General features: G+C 34.8%; 1 protein-coding gene across 3 annotated transcripts in view; it reads right to left on the reverse strand.

Moving 5' to 3' along the window:
• Window positions 1–407: 407 nt before the first annotated feature.
• NARS2 (asparaginyl-tRNA synthetase 2, mitochondrial) overlaps window positions 408–20,656 on the reverse strand; it is a 102,453-nt gene continuing 82,204 nt past the window's right edge. For all 3 annotated transcript variants that reach the window (XM_006926654.2, XM_025042696.1, XM_025042695.1), the window contains 5 exons: window positions 18,251–18,317; window positions 16,633–16,770; window positions 5,828–5,925; window positions 3,913–3,939; window positions 408–1,051 (listed from right to left, as the gene is read on the reverse strand). In XM_006926654.2, the coding sequence (XP_006926716.1) occupies window positions 907–1,051; window positions 3,913–3,939; window positions 5,828–5,925; window positions 16,633–16,770; window positions 18,251–18,317 (475 nt within the window). In that variant the 3' untranslated portion in view covers window positions 408–906. The remainder of the gene's footprint in view (window positions 1,052–3,912; window positions 3,940–5,827; window positions 5,926–16,632; window positions 16,771–18,250; window positions 18,318–20,656) is intronic.

Genomic DNA, 20,656 nt, shown 5'->3' on the forward strand with positions numbered 1-20,656 from the left:
AATAGTCTCTTGGTGGAGTCTTAGGGTTTTCTAAATATACAATCATGTCATCTGCAAATAGTGACAGTTTTACTTTTTCATTCCCAGTTTGGATGCCTTTTATTTCTTTCTCTTGCCTGGCTGCTCTAGCTATGACTTCCAATATTATGTTGAATAACAGTGGTGAGAGCGGGCATCCTTGTCTTGTTCCTGATCCTAGAGGAAAGGCTTTCAGTTTTTCACCATTGAGTATGATATTAGCTGAGGATTTGTCATAGACAGCCTTTTTTTATGTTGAAATACTTTCATTCTATACCCATTTTATTGAGGGTTAATAGTTATTAAATGTGATTTTTTTTACCCAGTCTGATGAAAAAAGATTTCAATTCAGAATAGCAATTTTATCAACTCAAGATCCAAAAAAGGAATATTTTCTTATGTAAAGTTTATTAAAGCACCAAGAATAAGCTGGGCATTTATCACAGGTTCAATGGCAAGGGAGAAAAGATCCAACAACATTTTATTTTTAGCTACTAGTTGTTTCTCAGAGGTCACACAATGTAGTGATCTAATCATTTGTCTTTGAGCTAAAGATAAAGTAAAACATATATCTCATTCTGTTTTAGAGTTTTAAAGGACCTTTGAGACCATATAGTTAAATTTCTTTATTTCTTCTTAATTAATACAATAGATTTGAGATTCTACCTGCTATAAGTACCTCTTTTTGAGAGAGTTCATCTTTCCATGAAATGCCCTCAACTTTCTAAGAAAATCATGGTCATTTCTATTTTTCATATATTATATGTTATGGCATGGCAATTACATTTTAAAAACTGCATTTCTAAAATTCAAACATATATTCTCCTGTATGCACATTCATGTGCAGTATCTCTGTCTCAGGGTGATTCTCCTTAACCAGTCTTCCAGCTATAAAAGACAGGAATGAGTAAATCTTGGAAAAGGGATAACATCTTTGATATTGTCAATTCCCAAGATGCACTGCAGATAGCGTTCAAATCCCATCCCAAAACCTCCATGTGGCACAGATCCAAACTGACGAAGGTCCAGATACCTGATTTTAAAAAACAGAATCATCACCTATAAATGCTGTATGGGATCAGACGTTATAAAATAATTTTGTTTCAAAGTATTCTGTAATCATCTGTTATCATTCACATCATTGTGGCAGATCAGTCTTTTGCCTCCACAGATAGACAGATGAAGGACACAGAGAAGTTTAAGTAATCTGCCAAAGATTATCCAGACCAACAACAGCACACCCTTTCATTCATTCATGGACTTTGGTTACTTGATCCTTTCTAAATTATATACAGAAAACTTGCTTCATGAAGCTACAGAAAATTTTCTAATAACTTTACTAATTTTCTTCAAAATGTTACTTTTCTATTTCTTAGTACACTAATGATAATGATCTTTTTTAAAACCAAAATCATATTGTTCAAGACACAGAGGAGAGTGCAGGGTTTTGCCTGATATATTATAAAAAGATATGCTGTATTAGATTAGACCATAAACTAAGCAATCAAGGGCGGGAACTGAGTCTTATTCAACCTTTTATATCCGGTGTCTGCTTCAGAGTAGATGCTTACTATATGAAAATTAATTTGTTTGAAGGCACAAAAATATACTCTTGGGCACTGGAGTGAGGAGAAACTTCTGGTTTTCTGCTTTAAGCCTAGTGGAAGATGTTCAGAGTCATTTTTCTAGAATGTGAGACAGCCTCTGAAACCCATTCATACACATTTTATTCCAACTTAAGATGGCTAGAAATGGCTAGAAAATGGAACAGCCATGATTCAAACTCAGATTCCAATACATCAGCCTGGGAGAAAGTTATTTTAGGAAAGGAAGAGGAACAGGAAGATTCTGTAAATATTTTAATGTCATTTGGCGGGAGAATTCTTGAGTTACATAATATTAAAACAAGTTTATAGCTTCTTGAATGATTTGTAAAATCATTCCAGAATAAAACTTAAGTGCAATAGTTGGTAGTCATTTGGCTCCAAAGACGATGACCAATCTCCCCACTGTTAATAATAATGGCTCCATGTATTGGTATTTTAGGCAGTTAAGTTTAAGTACTTATCTTTCTAAAATAAAAGATTAATCGCAATTAGGTGAGTTAGAACCAAGGGAAGAGTATCTAGTATAAAACTTCAGATTAGTAAGAACTGCTAGGAATAATGGAAGGAACACATTCTTAAATAATTGAAATGTTTAATAGCCGAATTAACTTCAAGTTTACAAGGCATGGGGGAAGGATATACTTTGATTTAATGAGAAAATGAGATAAAAGGCATATCAAACCACCTGCCACAAACACCTGCAGGATCTGAGCTTGCTGCTCTTAAAAGTCTAGCAATAGTTTTAAGTGGTTCTAAATTTCTCATACATCGATATCAAAACACTGGCATAACGTCTGGAAACTGAATTCAGCAGAGAGATTTGGTCTGTAGAATTTTTCTTGTCTATTCTTTGATAGATGGAAAAATCCACTTCTAAGAAGCAAGTTTTCAAATGAATATGTATTTGATGGGTTGTTGTTAAATTGATTCTAGGGTAGCCAGATTATAGAAGAGAGGGTACAAAATTTGTGGAACTAGTTACAGGTTTTATTTGCATATGGCATGTAGAAATAGGAAGTGAGTAAATTCTTCGACACCTGGGATGGCCCCTCACAATGTGGTGGAACACTAGCAGAGATCACAGACTTAAGATTTTAAAAATTCCTTCTATCTTTAAAATATTTTGATAACCACTTACAAGAAAAATATTCAGATAATAAATATTTATATTTGGAAATCTTAACAGTTTGAAAACTTTAACTGGGAAAAGAATAGTACTGAAATGATTAATAAAGACCAGATAAGGCCTAAACTTATTTAACCAATAATTAAAATTTGAATATTATCTTGTAGACAGAAACTGAGGTAAAATGCATAAGTTTGCTCAATCAAGTTCATCTACCTAATAGCAAGACTCAGAACAGAAGAAGGAAAGGGGAGAAGAAATCAGCATTTACTGAGCTCCTTCCTACTCTAGGTAGATTCTTAATCTATATTATTTCATTTCATTCTCACAATAATCCTGTGAGATAGATATTATTATTCCATTTTATAGCCAAGAAAACCAAGACTCAGAGACATTAACTATGCCTAAGGTCATTACTGGTAAATAACAAAGGCATTCAAGGGCCATTACCAGAACCAAATTTTAAGCTTTTTGTATTTCTGAAATGTAACTCCTTCAACACCAAAAGGTGAGTGTGTAATTTGACCCTTCCTTCTTCTGAGGACAGGGAAAGAATTAATATTGTTGATGTTGTTATACCAAGATCCTGAAGGAGTGCTATTATAAAAACATAAATAAAAAATTTGGGGATGTCGAAAAAGTACTCCAAGAAAGGGTCTGCAGAAAGAAAACCAGAACAGCTTTGGAGAAGTAAATGTCCAAATGCAGGCAGGTGATCTCCTAAGCAGCTTCAGTTTCTACAGTGGGTGAAATTACTTAAGGATCACTTAGTTCAAGCCCCTGATTTCACACATAGAGAAACTGAAGCATAACAGTTAGGAACAAAATCCTAGCTCTATGTTTCTGTGTTAGTCAACATCTCTAGGCCTCAGGTCTGGAGAAGTAGTAAAAAGAAGAATAGTACCTAACTCACATGGTGTTATTGTGATTAAATGAGATAATATACATCAAAATTTTAACACAGTTATCTGGCACACAATAAATAATAAATGCATGGCAGCTATTATTACTAGTTTTCGAGGACTCAAAAGGAGTAAGTAATCTTCTGAGAACCTGTTCATTGTTCTTAGCACTCTTCCACAGTGCCTTGGGAATATAAGTAAAAAGTGTAATGCTCAGAACAATGGCTAGAATAAGAATCATTACAGGCCACATTCTTACCATTGGTAGGCTTCTATCAGTCCTAATCTGTAAAAGGAAAATAACGAAATTCTTTCAGAGAATGACAATAAGATAAATATACTAACAACCAAACATTTTTTCTGGATCGTGTACTCTTTACAAAGAAGTACAAACCAAAACTTGTGCTCTCAAATAACATAAAATATAGTTGAGTAGTTGAAACTTTGTTATATGGTGAGAAAGGTGAGTTAAACAATAGTTCCAGGTATTATCAAATATAGACAATCAATACTATAGAAAGAAAGCATGGTTTAGAGCTCAAAAGAGGGGGTTCATTTGAAATAAGCTAATTGTCCTGTGACATAAGAAAAGCACTATTACAACTACTTAAAGTTGCTGAAAGGCACACATAAACAAGGGACACACAAACACACCTTTCATTCTATAACATTAAAACAGTGCAGATTCTCAGGCTGCCTTCAAAATATGGTTGCTAATTGGTTTTTGCCAATTCAAGAAATGTTAATAAAGTTTTAAACTCTTTGTACTCATTGAAATTAACTTTAGCCTTTTAAAAAAAGTGTTTGGGACCACAGTGTATCTGAAGTGATCAGGAGAATGAAAAATTCAAATATACAAAATTACTGAACACATAATCAGAAGTCACGATACATAAAGAGGGAAACACATATATGCATTTCATTAGGAAAGATAAATTTAGATATTATCAGATATTAGGTAAACATTTACTGTTATGAGGAAAGGTTTCCTGAAGGAAGGAAGCAGTAGAGAAAACAGACCAATTAATCTTTCAACAGATGAGGTTTTTGCCATGTGTCATTTTTATTGTGCTTAAAAAAACCCCAGAGAATCTTTAAATTCTTTCCATCTAAAGAGTTTGACCTTAACTTCAATTTCATGATTTTCTTAGGAGTTAGTACTCCCACTGATAAAAGAGTTCTCCCAGAACACATTCGTCCCCTTTCTTCTGGACCCGAACCATATAGAGCAGAGTTCAAATAATTAGGATTACAAAACCAAGTTACCCAACAGATTTATAGATGGGGACCTTGGAAAAGACTCAACTTTTAAAGCATTTTTCCATTAGGGACAGAAGGCCTTACAAATGGCTAATAGGATATTTTCAAACAATCATGGCTTTTCCAGGTTACTATGAAACCCAGTATTATCTGGAGAGAGGGATTATGTCTCCAACATGGGAAAGCCTTTTTTTTTTTTCCTGAAGTTTGAAATCTGGCACAGCAAAAGTGGAAACCATGGAAAATAGAGATTTATAATCTTGGTTAGTTTAGAAAGTCATTGTGGTTTGTTGGCAGACCATGAATATATATGAGTGGTAGTTCAATTAGAAACATGATTCCCTACTTTTTTTCTCCAAAATATTTTCTGTGTGTTTACAGATTCATTTCCCAGGTCTCAAACAGCAAGTTAAAATAAGTTATTCAAATAGCTAAATCAAGACCCTTACGCAATGTAGAAAACCTGAGAAAGGGAAAACTGCTTATTCTGAATGCTAGCTTAGCAGACAGTATCTTTATTTCTCTCTGGTTCAGAGTCTGTCTCTCTTTATGTCCCTATAGGAGACTGCCAATCATAATTTAGAGTAAATAAAAAAGAATACAGAGAAGAGAAAAATCAAAATGAAGGACAAGCTTTAAGGGGGAAATCTTCCTGCCCCTCTATCATTAACTTTTTAAAAAGCCATTTCCATAGGAAGAGATACATATATATAGTGGGCAAATTTTATTGTGGCCTTGTTTCACATAACAGTTCTAGTCTTTAAGAAAGGAGAGCTCAGAAGGGTCAAGTAACAACTTGTTCAAGGTTACTTAGAATCTGAGGTTCAGGGCTGTCAGGTGCTAAGGTCCATGACTGTCTCTGAGTGTCCCATCCCTGCTCTCTGAATGTTGTTTCTTTTAGGTTTGACCAATACCTGGCCAGTCGCTGCTCTAAGAAACGGTACCGTTCCTCCCTGAGGCTTCCTCCAAAGAGCTCTCCAACTCCAGGAACCAGAAGATCAACAGCAGCAACCTAAAAAAGGGGGAAAAAACCCCACATAAACATTATATTTTCAGGGGACTCCAACAATTGTCAGCTTCTCAAGCAAGTGAACTTTTAACATTTTCACAACTGGCTGATTAACTGCTTATCCAAATCTTATTTGTTATCTGTTCATGTTCCCTGTTTCAGCAACAAATGGTTAAGATTTCCGTTAGAATACATGCCATGCAAATCGCAGGTGGACGGTTTCATCTCCCATCTTGCACCATTTATGCTGTGTACTTAAGAAAAATATGTTTTCACAAATGTAATATAAATATTAATTATAAAAATGTGGAAAATATTAAAAATTATAAAATATTAAAAATCACCTATCATCATGCAGTAGCAATTACATTTTGGCATATTTTCTTTCAGGTTATTTTTCTTATACATTTAAAGAGGAGAGGTCAAATTACATATAAAAACTTACCATTCTAATATCTTACTAATATTATACAATAAATATTTTTTCTATGTCAGTTAAAGTACTTTGCATACTTAATGTTTTAATAGCCACAGAGCTTACTGTTTAAGAGTATTATAGTTTTTACTTAACTGCTTTCCATTTGTTGAACATTTAGGGGGTACATGTGTGTTTGTTTCCTCTTATAAATCATGCGGCAATGGAGATTTTTCTTTAATTTGTAGTATTTTGTTAAGACTTGTAAAATATGTCCTAATTATTAATCAAAGAAGTACAAATTAAAACAATGAGATATCATTTTGGAGTTATCAAAATGGTGAAGGTAAGAAAGCAACATCAACAAATGGATTAGAGAATGCATAAACCAACACTCTTACAGATCTGATACAACATTTCTAGTCAAAAGATAATCAAAAGCCTTAACAATGCAACATGCTTTGACTCAGCAATAGCAGTTCTAGGAACTAGTCCTAACAAAACAATCAGAGACACAAAAATAAGATTAACGTACAGGATGTTTATTGTAGCATTACTTACAATGACAAGAAATTCAAGTGTCCATCAATAGGAGATTATTAAATTTTAGACATGAATAGAAAAAACACTGACATCTATATAATGAGATGTTAATTGTGCTGCCACTGTGACTTCTCTTATTTGTATTTTTGTATTTTCTATAATAATGGTGTTATACTTTTGTAGTAAGAAAACAACAAAAAACTTTTAATAGAGAAAATGGTAACTTGATATTTTAATTTGTATTTCTTCGATTACTAGTAATATTTCACTTTTGAGAATGTTTATTTGCTATCTGCATTATCTTGTGAATTGACAATTTTTTTTGGCAGGTGGCAGGTAGTTATTTTTAAGACCAAGAATATAAAGGCATAAAATTAAGAAAGATTTAATGCAACATATCAAGAATCAGGAATCCATAAAACACATTTTAATTTTTAAATGTCACATTACATTATAAGCCCTTTTCTTAAACTCTGCCTTACTTTACTATTAAGTTGTCCCCTTGTTTTAATTTCAGAACTTCTGACTGAGGTATACTTTATAAATAATTGAAATTAGTAAAGAATATGTCCCAAATGCTGCATACCTCATATTCATTATTATCATTAAAAGAGAAAAAGGCATGATTTTCATCATTCAGCTGAATTAGTGAGAGAAAACAGAAATTCACTAGTGGTTTCTACTTTTACTCCATCTCCTACCACTCAATAAACTGGTGAAGAGTGAGTGTACCAACAGGTCTTTGTCATGTGCTTGTTGACCGCATCTTAGTAATTCTTCTATGAACTTGAGGGATGAACAAGCAGGTATTTTAGAATGTGGATTTGATGATTCAGACGTGATAGTAGGTAATGAGGTAATGAAACAAACAGCTTTAGATAGGTGAACAAGAGAAGTTTACTAATGTGATGAAATTCTCATGGGCTACACGGTTAATAGAGTTGGACTCCAATCAATAACCTTCAGTTACCTTTTCTATTTTCAGAGAAAGGAGAAGAAGATTCAAGGAAGTTTTTACGGCTACGAAGGGCTGGCTTCTTTATTTCCTAGTATCTTGCTTCTAGACATGGCTAAAATATGCTAGGAGTTGAAATGCATGATGAAAAATATGTTCTTGATTTCAAGCCACAGTTTTTAGTTTAGAATTAGGGCTGGAATAAAATAGACAACAAAGTGGCCCTCTGGCCTTCACTTGAAAATATGTAAAGACTGGGAACCACTACGCCCAAAATACAGTATTCCATCCTTACGTGCTCTATTAAAAAGGGATAGGTATATCTAAAATCTATCATTTATTTCCAAGGTTTTGAAGTTGGGGCAATTCCAAGCTACAAAGGAGGGCAGTAATTGCTTCTGATATTGCAAAGCTTTAAGAGGCAGAGCTAAAAAGGCCCACTGCCTCAGAAAAAGATGGTGGAGAATCAGCTACCATAGAAGAATAGGAAGTAGGTAGTCCAACTGAGGCTGGTAGCTGGTGATGAAGGAATGAAGCCACTCTTGATGAGTTGTTCTGCTTTTTCTATTAGTCTATACGCATCAAACAAGAGATCCATTTCTTGCTTGATCTTGCTGCTAATACAACTAAAAGAAGCAAAACAAACAAAAAATAAAACAAGAAAAAATGCTTTGGGGAATCTTAGCACTTTTTGCAGATCTAAATCATGCCAATTTTGGACCTTAGTTTTTTTAATGCTATTTTTTAGAGTGTAAAAGACTCATATTTATCTTTGATTACAAACCTCCTTTAACATTTTGAGTTCACTGGAGAATTCAATATGCAACCATATTGGTTTTATACTTTTCTGTCTGGTTTTTATCTGGAATATTTGCAACTCACAGTAATAGTTGTGGAACTGGAAGCTTCTGAACTTTTTGAGTTACCTTCAAAATCTTATGCCATAGTATCATACCTACATTTTTTTTCCTGAATTTCTTTCCAATCTGTCTTCCTAATAATCAATGTCCCAGAACTGGTTAAGCCCAACCATTGGATGAGGTATACAGCCCACATTGGCTATTATGAAATTAGTGTGATAGTTGCTATATTAGTCAGGATAGTTTATTCTGTATTAATAAACAACCCCAGAAGCTTACAACAGGATCTCTCAATCTTAGCATTAGTGCCATTTTTTTTTTTGCCAGATAATTCTTTGTTGTGAGAGCCTATCCTGTGCATTGTGGCATATGTAGCAGCATACCTGGCCTTTACCTACAGATGCCAGTTGTACTCCCCTAGCTGTGACAACCAAAACTGTCTCCTGGGTGCGGGTAGGAGGGAAAAATAACTCCTGAATGAGAAACACTGTTTTACATCAATGAATTGGCTTTTAAAAATTTATGTTACATGTCCATCCTGGCTTGAAGCTGATAAAAAAACCTCTTTCTGAGGTACCGCTGACCTGTGACAGATGAGAAAAAAAGAGCATGGATGACTATGTACTAAAAGCATTTGTCCAAAAGTAAGATATGTAGGTCACGTTTGCTCACAATTCTTTGGCCAATGTAAGTCACATACAAGTTGCTAAGCTCTTGTCAATAGGGCAGGACAGTCTAAGTCCCTCCCACCTTCGAGGGAGGAGCTGCAACTGTTTATGTGTCATTAAACAGTTTACTATGTTACTTCCCCCCATCTACTTGGCCTCTTCTACTTCTACTCTCCCACCAATTCCTCATTGTTAATTAGAATTAAGGTTAGAACAGTAGTCCCCCTATTTTCTTCCTCTGTACTTTGGGAACTTAACAGTACAGAGGAACTTAAAAGAACTTACCAAAACAATCTATTTTAGTTGAGCAAAAAGTTTAGAAGACATCTGGGTAAATCCCATATCACTGCTAATTTTGTAATATGAAGAAATAACACGTACATCATCTATGTCCTTTCTTTGACCAAACAGTCTGAAAACTCACACTCTCAGGTGGGTGAATCTCCCGCACATTTTCTTGACGTACAGAGTAAATAAAGGTGCTTCCCCTCTTAAGAGATCTGTTTCTTTTGAGTAAGGTATTCCTTTACAATGCCTCATAAATGTTCCATGACCAAAGGGTACTATTTCTTTTTGATCAAGGAAAGACTTATCTCTTTGTGAAGAAAGGCCTACGAAGCCTCATTCTGTTCTCTTCCTCTACATAATCTTCTCTTTTACTTTAGGTTGTTTCCCTTCAACCATGTCAGATTCTTATACTTCTTGCTTTTCTTTTATAATGATACCCTCCAATCTACCTAGAGATTCTACATACTTTCTGAGAAGCTATAATAAAGTATCCCTCAAATTTAAATAAAGACATTTACATTTGGTATACACAGAGCTTTACTTTCTTCTGATATGATTTTAAAAACACTAAATTCTCTAACAATTACTAGAACAATCCCCTCAATTTCCAGTCTTTTTAGTTAAAGTAGAGATTCTAGGTAGGATTCACCTCTCTTGTGTCTCTCCCTGGTAGCTACTGGACTAATTACTAGAGAAACTATCTGATTCTCTAGGGCTCTAATGGAGGTAAAATGCACATCTAGATAATATAAACTATGACATAAGGGTACACAAACTGCAAAATGTGGAGGAAATCACACAACTTTCTTAAGTAATAAGAAAAACTTGGTTGAGTGTTTGCCAAGTGACGGATGGTGAGGGGATTAGAGTGCAAACAGGTTGGAAACAAGCAAGTTGCCTAGAACATTAGCTGGTGATTACAATTTGCCTTTAGGTGCTGGAAGGTCTGTGGTCTACGGGCCTCTGAGGCTGGCTTAAAGAGCCAGGGGCTGAGTAATCCTGTCCTTGATTAGGGAAAGTGAGAATTCACTGGTTGTACAGTGAAATGTCCTCTTAAAATTGACTCAATTTGAGTACTTCTGTAGCTAAAATCACCATTGTGTCCCTATGCAGCTTTGGGAGGCTTGAAATAAGAGGAAGGATTTTAGTTCTGCTGTTTGTTCACTCCCACACAGATAACAATGAAGGCTACAAATCATTTTACTGTACTCTTTACTGACTTCTCTAAGTCTTAAACAAAACTTACTCCACTTTGGGCACATCTTCTAGGCCAGAACACTGCCTGCCATACTTTCCTCCACTATGTATGAGCTTTGACTTTGCTTAAGTCACACAGCTGCATTTGCACACTGTCTAGAAATAGTTCGTATTGGTATTCAAGCTGAACAAGGTCTGGTCTCTATTTATGACATTCCTTTTTAACTCTTACTCTTTTGATTCCAATCAATGTACTGAGAATAAAACTCAGACCTTGAATTAAAAAACAAACCTTGAATTAAAAAACAAACAGGTTAGATAGGAACAAGGCCTTTAATACATTACCTTTTCCATGCTAAGTTCAAAGAGAAGGGGAAAAAAAAGTTTAATGTCCTTTCCTCTGATACCCCTTTTCCTACTTATCTCAGTATTTTTAAATATTGACTAAAAACACAAATTAAACACCTCCCTATTCTCACAAGCTTCTAACAGGCTGCCACCAACAATGGAGCAACATTACATACTATTATCAAAAGGAGAAGAATGTTCCATAAACCATAGGAAACATGTTTGTGGTTTCAGTTTCTGTAAGCTTTTGCTCTAACTGCTGACACAGTTTTGTGCCCCTAAAAACAAGGCAAAGCTAAGAAATAGAGCCATCCAGATGTGATAGCATAAAGATACAGATGGGCTGCAGGTAGCAATGACCGAAAATGGAATTCGTTTAGTAAAATGGCTAGCCTGGAGCATTCTAGATGGACTGAAATGCATACTTTCAACTTTGACGTAAATATTCCAGGATAGTCATTAGTCCTAGATATGGGGAAAATTGGCAATTCTTTTAATCACTATTACTGTTGGTTTGAAGTTCAAGCTTTTTTGATGCAGGTCAGTTAATTAGCCAGAGCCCAGGGAAATTCATTAGATATCCCCTGGTTGAGTATTCTTCCTTCCAAGTTGACTTCACATTATGTATTTTATTGAACGCCCAATAATGCTTAATTTTTATGATTTGCTAAGTAATACTGATACAATTTTTAAAATGAGAACATTATCTGGGGATCTTGGTATCTCAACAAAAACTGCTGAGCAGTCACTTTTTCCTAATCGCACATGGTTGGAATGAATGGATATTCTTCTCTGTAAAGCCATTTCTCTAGCTAAATATTTGCTTTTGGGGAAATTACTCAGGGACCCAGACACAGGGGCATACGGCATTTTGCATTTTTGCTTGGATTCATTTTTTTAGGTCCATGATCTATTCCCTTCGAATTATCAAACACGTTTGGTAATTTACAAGTTTTTCTTATATATTCAAATGAGGAAAAACTTAGGCTACCTGAATTCAAAGAACCTTAGAGTTGGTTAGTACCTTAGGAGGTTACTTAATCCAATTCTCTGATGTTATGGAGGGAAAGATTGAGGCTCAAAGATTGTAATAACCTGCCTTAGGTCATATAGCTAACTAGTAAGAAAGGTGAATTTCAAACCCAGCACTACTAACTTCTTAGTCCAGTGCAGATTTCATTATAACACAGTGCAGGCTTTCTTTTTCTTTTTCTTTCTTTCTTTTTTTTTTTGGTGTGTATGTATGCGTTTTGAAGGGGGTAGGAGGAAAAAGAAAGAAAAAGAAACTATAATTGTAAAAAGATACCATTTTACTATTATTACCTCTGGCCAAACATTTATAGATTGCATCACGCCCTGTTATTACTAAAAAATCTTGCAACCCTACCTACAACCTGTTATTACTAAAAGAAATACAGAATTTAATTATCTGGCCAAAAGCTTGTTTACTTACCAATAAAAAAAATAAAGTAGGGGTGGAAGCAGACACTTTATACAAATGGGTTGAAAAGAAATCTAGGTTGCAGATGAATCCATGTTATAATCCATGTATAATATATATAGTTTAGATTATATTTTAATAATTTAGCTCTGAGAAGCTATATGCTATAGGACTGCATGCATTACAGAAGTACGCTAAAGTCCCATTATAATGCCTTCAGGTTTCAACCTACGAGACATCACTAGAGACTTGTCATAATGAAGGGTTCCTGGTTTTTTTAAAAATAAGGAATGTTTGTGACTGTGGTCTATGAGAGAAATACCTTTTAAGGAATCCTATATAACAGCCTGTTATGATGTGGCAACACACATACACACAAATATTTTAACGTTATTGTGTTTTAGCACAGTAAAAATTTTATCAAAATTTAAAATGAGAGAGAGCGTTACACTATTGACTACCTACCATCCCAAACACTGTCCTATGTATTTTGCACTATTATCTAATTTAATCCTCACAACTCTGGAAAATATTATTATCTTATTTTTATAGATTGAGAAACAAAGACTCAAAGAAATTAGATGCTTTGTCTAAGATCACATAGTTCATAATACAGAAACCTGGGAATTGAACCCAAGGGTGTTTGATTCTAAAGCCACTGGACTATTCTTAATGCCCTGTTGCTATTACTCAAATTTAGAGTGAAAGCTGAAATTTCTAGAAATTTCCTTAGCAAATCAAGTCACTCACTCACTCCTTGTCCTACCATTAAGTGTCTAAAAGTATGTTGGGCTCAAGTCACTCATCCATCTAATCACTTATCCATCACCAAATAGATATGAAGTGCCTGCTATGTCTATGCATTATACTTAGGCATTGGGAATACATCGATGAGTGAAAAAGAGGTCATCAAGTCCTTTGGCATAGAGGAACGAGTCATTAATTAAATAGTCATACAAATAAATGTAAAATTACAACTGTGTTAAGTATTATGATAACTTAAGAGTTAGTAGCTCTGGGTCTGAAATTTAATATGACACCACTGTAGTGTCTAACAAGGTCTGATTCAGTCTGGAGGGTCAAGGAAGGTTTCTCTGGGGAAACGATGACTGAGTAGAGATCTGGAGAATAATTAAAATTACTTAGGTGAAGAAGATTGTTCTAGATTGAGGGAACAATATGTGCAATGATCCTGTGGTGAGAGAAAGCACTGTATTTTTGAAGACATGGAAGAAGGGCAGTGTGGATGTAGCAGAGAGAGCAAAGGGAAGCACCACAGTGCATCAGGCAAGAGACAGGAGCAGCTAGGTTGCACTAGGGCTTGTAGACCATGTAAAGGATTTTAACTTTTATCCTAATAGCAGTGAGAGGCCACTGAATGGCCTTAAGATGGGAGATAACATGAACAGATTTACATTTTCTAAAAGCTCATGCTAAAATGGGAGAACTCACCCAGAAGAAGAAAGAGTAGATACAGGAAGACAGTTCTGAGGCTACAGAATTAGTCTTGGCAAGAGATGATGATATCTTAATCTAAAAAGGTAAAGTAGAAATCAAGAGAAGTGGGTGGATGTGAGATATATTTAGGGGTATAAAAATGACAGAACTCAGTAATAACTTGAATGTGGGAAGTGAAAGAGATTTCAAAAATGACTCAGTTACCTGGTTTGTATGATTAGATGAACAGAGAATATTTAAAGAAGATCAAATTTAGTAGGAGGAGGAAAGAAGAGGAGAAATCTTGGGGTCAGTTTGGCTATATTAAGCTTGAGATGCCTTTGAAATATGTAAATGACTTAAGATGAATCCAGAGCTCAGAGTAGAAGTATAGATTAGAGCTATAAATTTCTGAGTTGTCTGAAAATAAATAGTGAACTGCAGGTACAGATGAAGCCACCCAGGAAGAGAAAAGAAGACCTAAAATGGAGCCTTGAGAAATTCCAACATCTAATGGATTAGTAGAAGAGGAAGAACCTGTATAGGAGATTGAGAAAGAATAACTCACTGAGTAAGGAGGAAAACTGGGAGATGTCACAGAAGCCAAGCGAGGAGAAAATTTTAAAGATAAAGTATTAATAGTGCTGAATGATGCTGAGAGGTAAAGTAAAAAGAAGATGTAAAAATTTGTCAGATTCAATAACATGACAATTATTACTGATACTAGAGAGAGCTACTTCAGTGGTATAATAGGGGTGGAAGTTGCATTAGAGAGAATGAAGAATGAGCAGTAGATGCCATGGTAGTTATGAAAAACTCATGTGCCATCCTGAAGAAGAGTTTTGTTTCAGAAAGCAAAACTTATACAGAGACTACAAAAAACAGACATAATGCTACCAGTCTTACTCATTCTTTAAACACTGTAGAAATCCAGAAAAGGAAGGCTCAAGGTGACTCAGTAACTCAGGAAATTCTTTACAGAAAAGGAAAGCCTTTAGCAGAGTATTTAAGAAGTGCAAAACTGGATGGATGAAAAGTGCTCAATTGGGGAAATTACATGAAAAGAATATGGTGTGTGGGGGTGGGAGGAGATAGAAGTGGGATGGGGTAGAGTGATAAAAAAAAAAAAGAGATATAGACATAGTCCTATGTTTTGTGATGTAGGTCAAATACTGAATTATTTAGGATTGAATAATGTATGCCCTAGTCTCTCATATTTTTTGCTGCCAACCTGTTGGCCAATTCATTTCTCGAAATCAATTATATAAAGGATTGGTAGGGAAAAGAAAAATAAGAATCAAAGATCAATTATGTTGTTCATTAGATGTGAAAAGTGGGTATGAGTAAAATCAATGGCTAAAATGTAACTTTATATCTGTGATTTTGAGACAGTGGGATAGAGTAGAAAAGAACACAGACTTCAGAGACAGATATAATCAGGTTTGAATACTCGGTCACTTACTACCTATGTAGCTTTGGGAAATGCAATTTGTCTCTTTGCACTTCAGTTTTTCATCTGTAAAATGGGAGAAGCAATAAGTTTCTTGGCAAGGTTGCTTCAGGACTTAGAGATGAGATGGTAATGCTTGCCTCATTGGCATCTACTAATTGGTGGCTACTACTGTTTCAGTAGTACTATAAGAGAAAAGAGGAAGTGCATTCAAAGAGTTAACCTTGTATATCTAAGATGGGGACATTATATTTACTGGAGAGCCTTGATCTACATTTTTCTACTAGTATTTATCTAAAGACAAGTGAAAAGAACCAAATAGGAAAGTTTAGTTTTTGGACCTTTTTTGAGATAAACATGTTTGTATCATAGACTTTTGTAATTAATGATATTAAGTATATAACTATTCAATAGTCAAATACATTCTTTTTTCATACAACTGATAATTTTTATGAGAGAAGAGACAAAAAAAATAAATAAATAAAAAGAAGGAAAAAGTAAACCGAAGAATAAAAAAGCAACTAAAGAGTGATAAAAGAATAGAGGATAAGAAAGGCTAAAGAGAGCAGACAGAGAGAAGAGACAGAACAGAATGACAGAAGAAGCCCAAACCGCTATGATCCCTCCAGAGTTCTTCCCTCACTATTTCTATTTGAAAGCCAAACCATGTACTCTAAGCCTGCTCTGCCAAGCTTGCTCTTCCTTTTGCCTGATCATGCCACTGCTATCGTCTCTTGCCCAGCATACTCTCCAACTTCTGTAGTCTCCTAACCAGTATTCAGCTTGAGAGCAGACCTGGCATTACCATACAATGCTCTTGGCTACTTTCTCTAAGTTATTTAGAAAATAAAACAAAACATACTTACAATTGCATCTGCTAAACTAAGAAGGACATCTTTGCCATAGATATGAGGGAATATGTTTATAGAACATTGGGATCCTCTTTGAGAACACTTTTTTATAAGTGCCTTTGATAAACTTTATCATTTTAAGAGATGTAGAGTTATGGATTTAAGAAAATATGCCAAAGGATAAATGAAATTAAAACAAGGAAAAAAAGCCAGACTCTGAGATGACCAACCCCAATTTATTTAGTGTCTTTTCTTACTGTGTGTTGAGGGCCATCTTCATTATCCCTCATGTAGAAAGGCTTGAGTGCTAATGGGTAATTAATGACAAAGACTGGTATGTTGCCACAGTGCTTCACCAGGTACTTCTCATGTTCAGTATGTAGATCAATACCCCACTGTAACAGAAAAAAAAATTACCAAAGGAGAAGACAGAGCTGAAATAAACAATGCAGGACCTGAAAATAACCTGTATCATTTCCAAGGGCTTCCTCTCCCTAAAGATCAGTGATGTGTGGAGCTGTCTGCTGAGGTTACACAGATAATTAGAGAATATCCAAAGGCCTGGAAACATGAAGCTGAAACTAGTAGATAAATACTATGCTTTCCGTCCCCCATCTCAGGGAGCGGCATTTAGCAGATGAATAGCATCTGCAGGAAAACAAAGTGCACTTTCCATAGTGTATAAAAACTGACTTCGAATCATTGTTTTTATTAATATTGCCTAGAGCTTCTTCTACAGTTACTGTTCCTAAGTCTCAGGAAATTAAATGATGAAAGATAATATTTCTAATATTGAGTCTGGCTAGATGGCTTCTCTCTGTGAACGTTTTTTTAATAAAAGAATCAACTGATATATCAGATGCTCTTTGATGAATATTTAATAACATAGTTCATCTATTTATTCAGCAAATACTAATGTGCCTATTAAATCTCAGGTACCATGATAGGTATTGGATAAAGTGGTAAGAAAAATAGAATCCATGACTTCATTAAGTTTCTAGAGTAGGAGACAAACATTAAATACAAAATTATACAAAGAAATTAATTGATTATAAATATAACAAGCACAGGGAACTATTATGACCTATACGAGGATCTGATTTAACTGGGGATGAGACTGGTATAAGGAACAGTTTGAGAATAAAGGTATTACATTCTTAACATTATCTTATTACTCCCTCCTACTTGTATGGCAATATCTTAATTAGAGGAAAAAAAGCACTGGCATAGGAATTAGGAAACTTGCCTCTAACATTATGTGCGTGGCCTTGAATCATGTGGCCTCTCAGGACTAAATCCTTGCCAATAAAATAAAGAAGTTCTTAAAAACAAAACAAAAACAAACAAAATAACTGTGTTTTTCAATGTGTATCACAAATTAGAAGGCTCTATAATGTTCAACAGAAAAAGAAACCTGTTTAATGTGTTGCCTAAACTTGATCACATAACTTCTTTTGTCTGTCACCTGTTAATATCATTCAGAATATACTTTGGGAAACACTGAACTAGTTGATTTCTACACTAATAGTCTATGATTACCATTCTTTTTAAGAATTTTCATCTTCCTAAACTTGGGAAACTTCTTTATAATCCTTTATTCACTGCTATTCCAAATAATATGATTATACTTCAAAATTATTTTTCATTCTAAATATTTCAACAGGGTTGAACAAACATCAAAAAAAGCCAATGTATAGATAAGCAAATCCTATATACTGCTAATAAGAGAAATAAGAAAATTTTAAATAAAAACAAGAGGGAAACATTTTTATACTCTTTCTCTCTCTCTCCCCCTCCCTCCCTCCTTCCCTCCTTTCCTTCTTCCCTTCCTCCCCCCCTCCCTCTGTCCCTTCCTCCCTCCCTCTCTTTCTCTACCTCTGGGGTGAAGGTGAAGTTCTGGGATGCTTGCTTTAAAATCTCTACTGCTTCAGTGTAAGAAATGCTGGAGAGAAACAGAGTAAAAGCAGAGAAAGGTCAATACAATGGGCTGTTGTTAACGAGTCCACTGAAAACTAGAAAACGCCTATTCACATATAGTTTTTGAGATCATAAATAAGTATTAAATGATTATTGAGAAATCAGGAATTAAGGCTGATGTAGTTCTATGAGAGTCCTACCAGCATGAAGATAAGTGGTCATTCAATAACCCCACTCCTGATCTACTTGCAATATACACAGAAGAGCTAGTCACTTAAGCAAGTGAAGATTTTCTGAGTTTATGCTATGCCAATTCCATAATAAAAAGTATGAAATACTAAGGCTGGAAGAGCAAAGACTTTCCTTAAGTCATCATTCATTCATTCAGAAACATATATCGAGAACCTACTATGTGCTAGGCATTATTCTAAGAACTAGAGATACAGTAAATAAAAACAAAGGCCCTGTTTTTATGGAGTCAATATTTGTGTGTGTGTGTGCGCGCATGAACGCGTGCGCGCGTGGCGGGGGGTGGGTGGTGGGGAGTTAGTTGGGGGAGAAAGATAAGCAAATAAACAGAAATAAAATAATGCCAAAGAGCTAATGGTGCTGTAAAGAAAAACAAAACAAGGTAAGAAGACAGAGAGTGTTTGAAGGTGCCTCCCTGAGTTGGTGACATATGAACAGAAATCTGCATGAAGTAAGGAAATAAGCCATATAAATATCTGGGAGGAAGTATTCCAGGCAAAAGGAACAGCGAATACAAAGGCCTAAAATGAGGCCTGAGCTTGGCTAATTCAGGGAACTAAAATTTCAATGTGCCCATAGTATATTGAACAAGGGGAAGAATGCCAGGAAATTAGATAGGAAAGGTAGTTACAGGACAGAGCCTATGAACTCTTTCAGGCCACAGTAAGGGCTTTTTAATACATTCTAAGCATTGCTTAAGACTGTTTAGGAAAAAAATCATTGGTTACCTCAGAAAAAACCCTCATGCCTAAATCAAGCCAATCTAAGGATTTACTTTAACTGTTTGAGTAGGTAATATATGCACATAGTTTTAAAAAAACCAAGATGTATAAAAGAGTACACATCTCCCTTTCCTCCCTGTCCTATAGCTACCTGAAAAGTTTCTCTTTTCACATACAATCACTGTTAGTGGTTTCTTGTATATACTGCCAGAGGGTATGATACAACCATAAGCAAATATTAATATATAATCCCTCCCTTTTTATGGACGGCAGCCATAACATACATACCATAAACACTCTTTTCCATAATTGTTTATTCAATAATATACCTTGCAAATCTTTCCTTATCAGTATATGAAAAGCTTCATTTTTTTGAACTATTACATAATATTCCTTTTTCTAGATGTATCCTAATTAGTTTAACCAGTCATCTATTGATGAATAGACATGTTAGCTGTTTCCAATCTTTTGCTATTATATATCATGACTACATAAACCTATTTGATGTTATTACAAATTATCCTTATATACTAATTTTGCACATGAAAAAAATGGAACTGTTGGATAAAGGGTATTGCATTTGCAGTTTTTATATACTTTGAAAGACACTGCTAGATACTGCTCCCCTTTTATAGGGTTATACTATGTCCACCGATATTACATGAAAATGTCAGTTTCACTAGGTCTTCTCCAACAGTATTTTGGATGATTAAAAACAAAAATCTACAAACTTACTGAAGGACTTTGAGCTCAAAAAATAACTTATCCAACACAAATGTATTCTCTGAAGCAAAAATGAAGTTTATACCTGTAAACTAACTGGAAGGAGTTGTGTCTTATAGTACAAATAAAGCCCCCAAAGCTATGTTTTGAGTGATAAGTTTTTTCTAAGATGAATATTATATTCAAATTAAAATGTAGTATTAAATAACAGGTAATTTCTAAGGTAAGAATGGTGGCAGTGTTGATAATAGTAATAATTTTTAAAGGAGCATCTTACAGAAGGGAAACTGAAGTTTAAAGAGGATCAGTAACTTGGCAAAATCATTCATGTAAGTAGTAAACCCTGATTTGCCAATTTCAGAGTCCAAGCTTTTAACTGCTAAGATAATGCCTAAACCACTTGGAGTTCAATTCAAGTGTGTTCGATCCAAACAAAAGATAACGGTCTCCGGGTTCTCCCTCTGATTCTATTACCACCACTAGCTATGTAGATCACTTCACCATAACAGAAGCATTTTATAAATTTTGTAATGTGCTATACAAACATTAAAAAATTAAGTGTTTGCATTTGTAAATTAAGGAGATTGGACTACACTATTTAAAGTTCTTTTCTGCTTAGACATTGTATTGTTCTAGTCCATCACTAGTTGATATGATCTCATTATATTGA

The sequence above is a fragment of the Pteropus alecto genome, unplaced genomic scaffold (genome assembly GCF_000325575.1).
Source record: "Pteropus alecto unplaced genomic scaffold, ASM32557v1 scaffold7, whole genome shotgun sequence".
Lineage (NCBI taxonomy): Eukaryota > Metazoa > Chordata > Mammalia > Chiroptera > Pteropodidae > Pteropus > Pteropus alecto.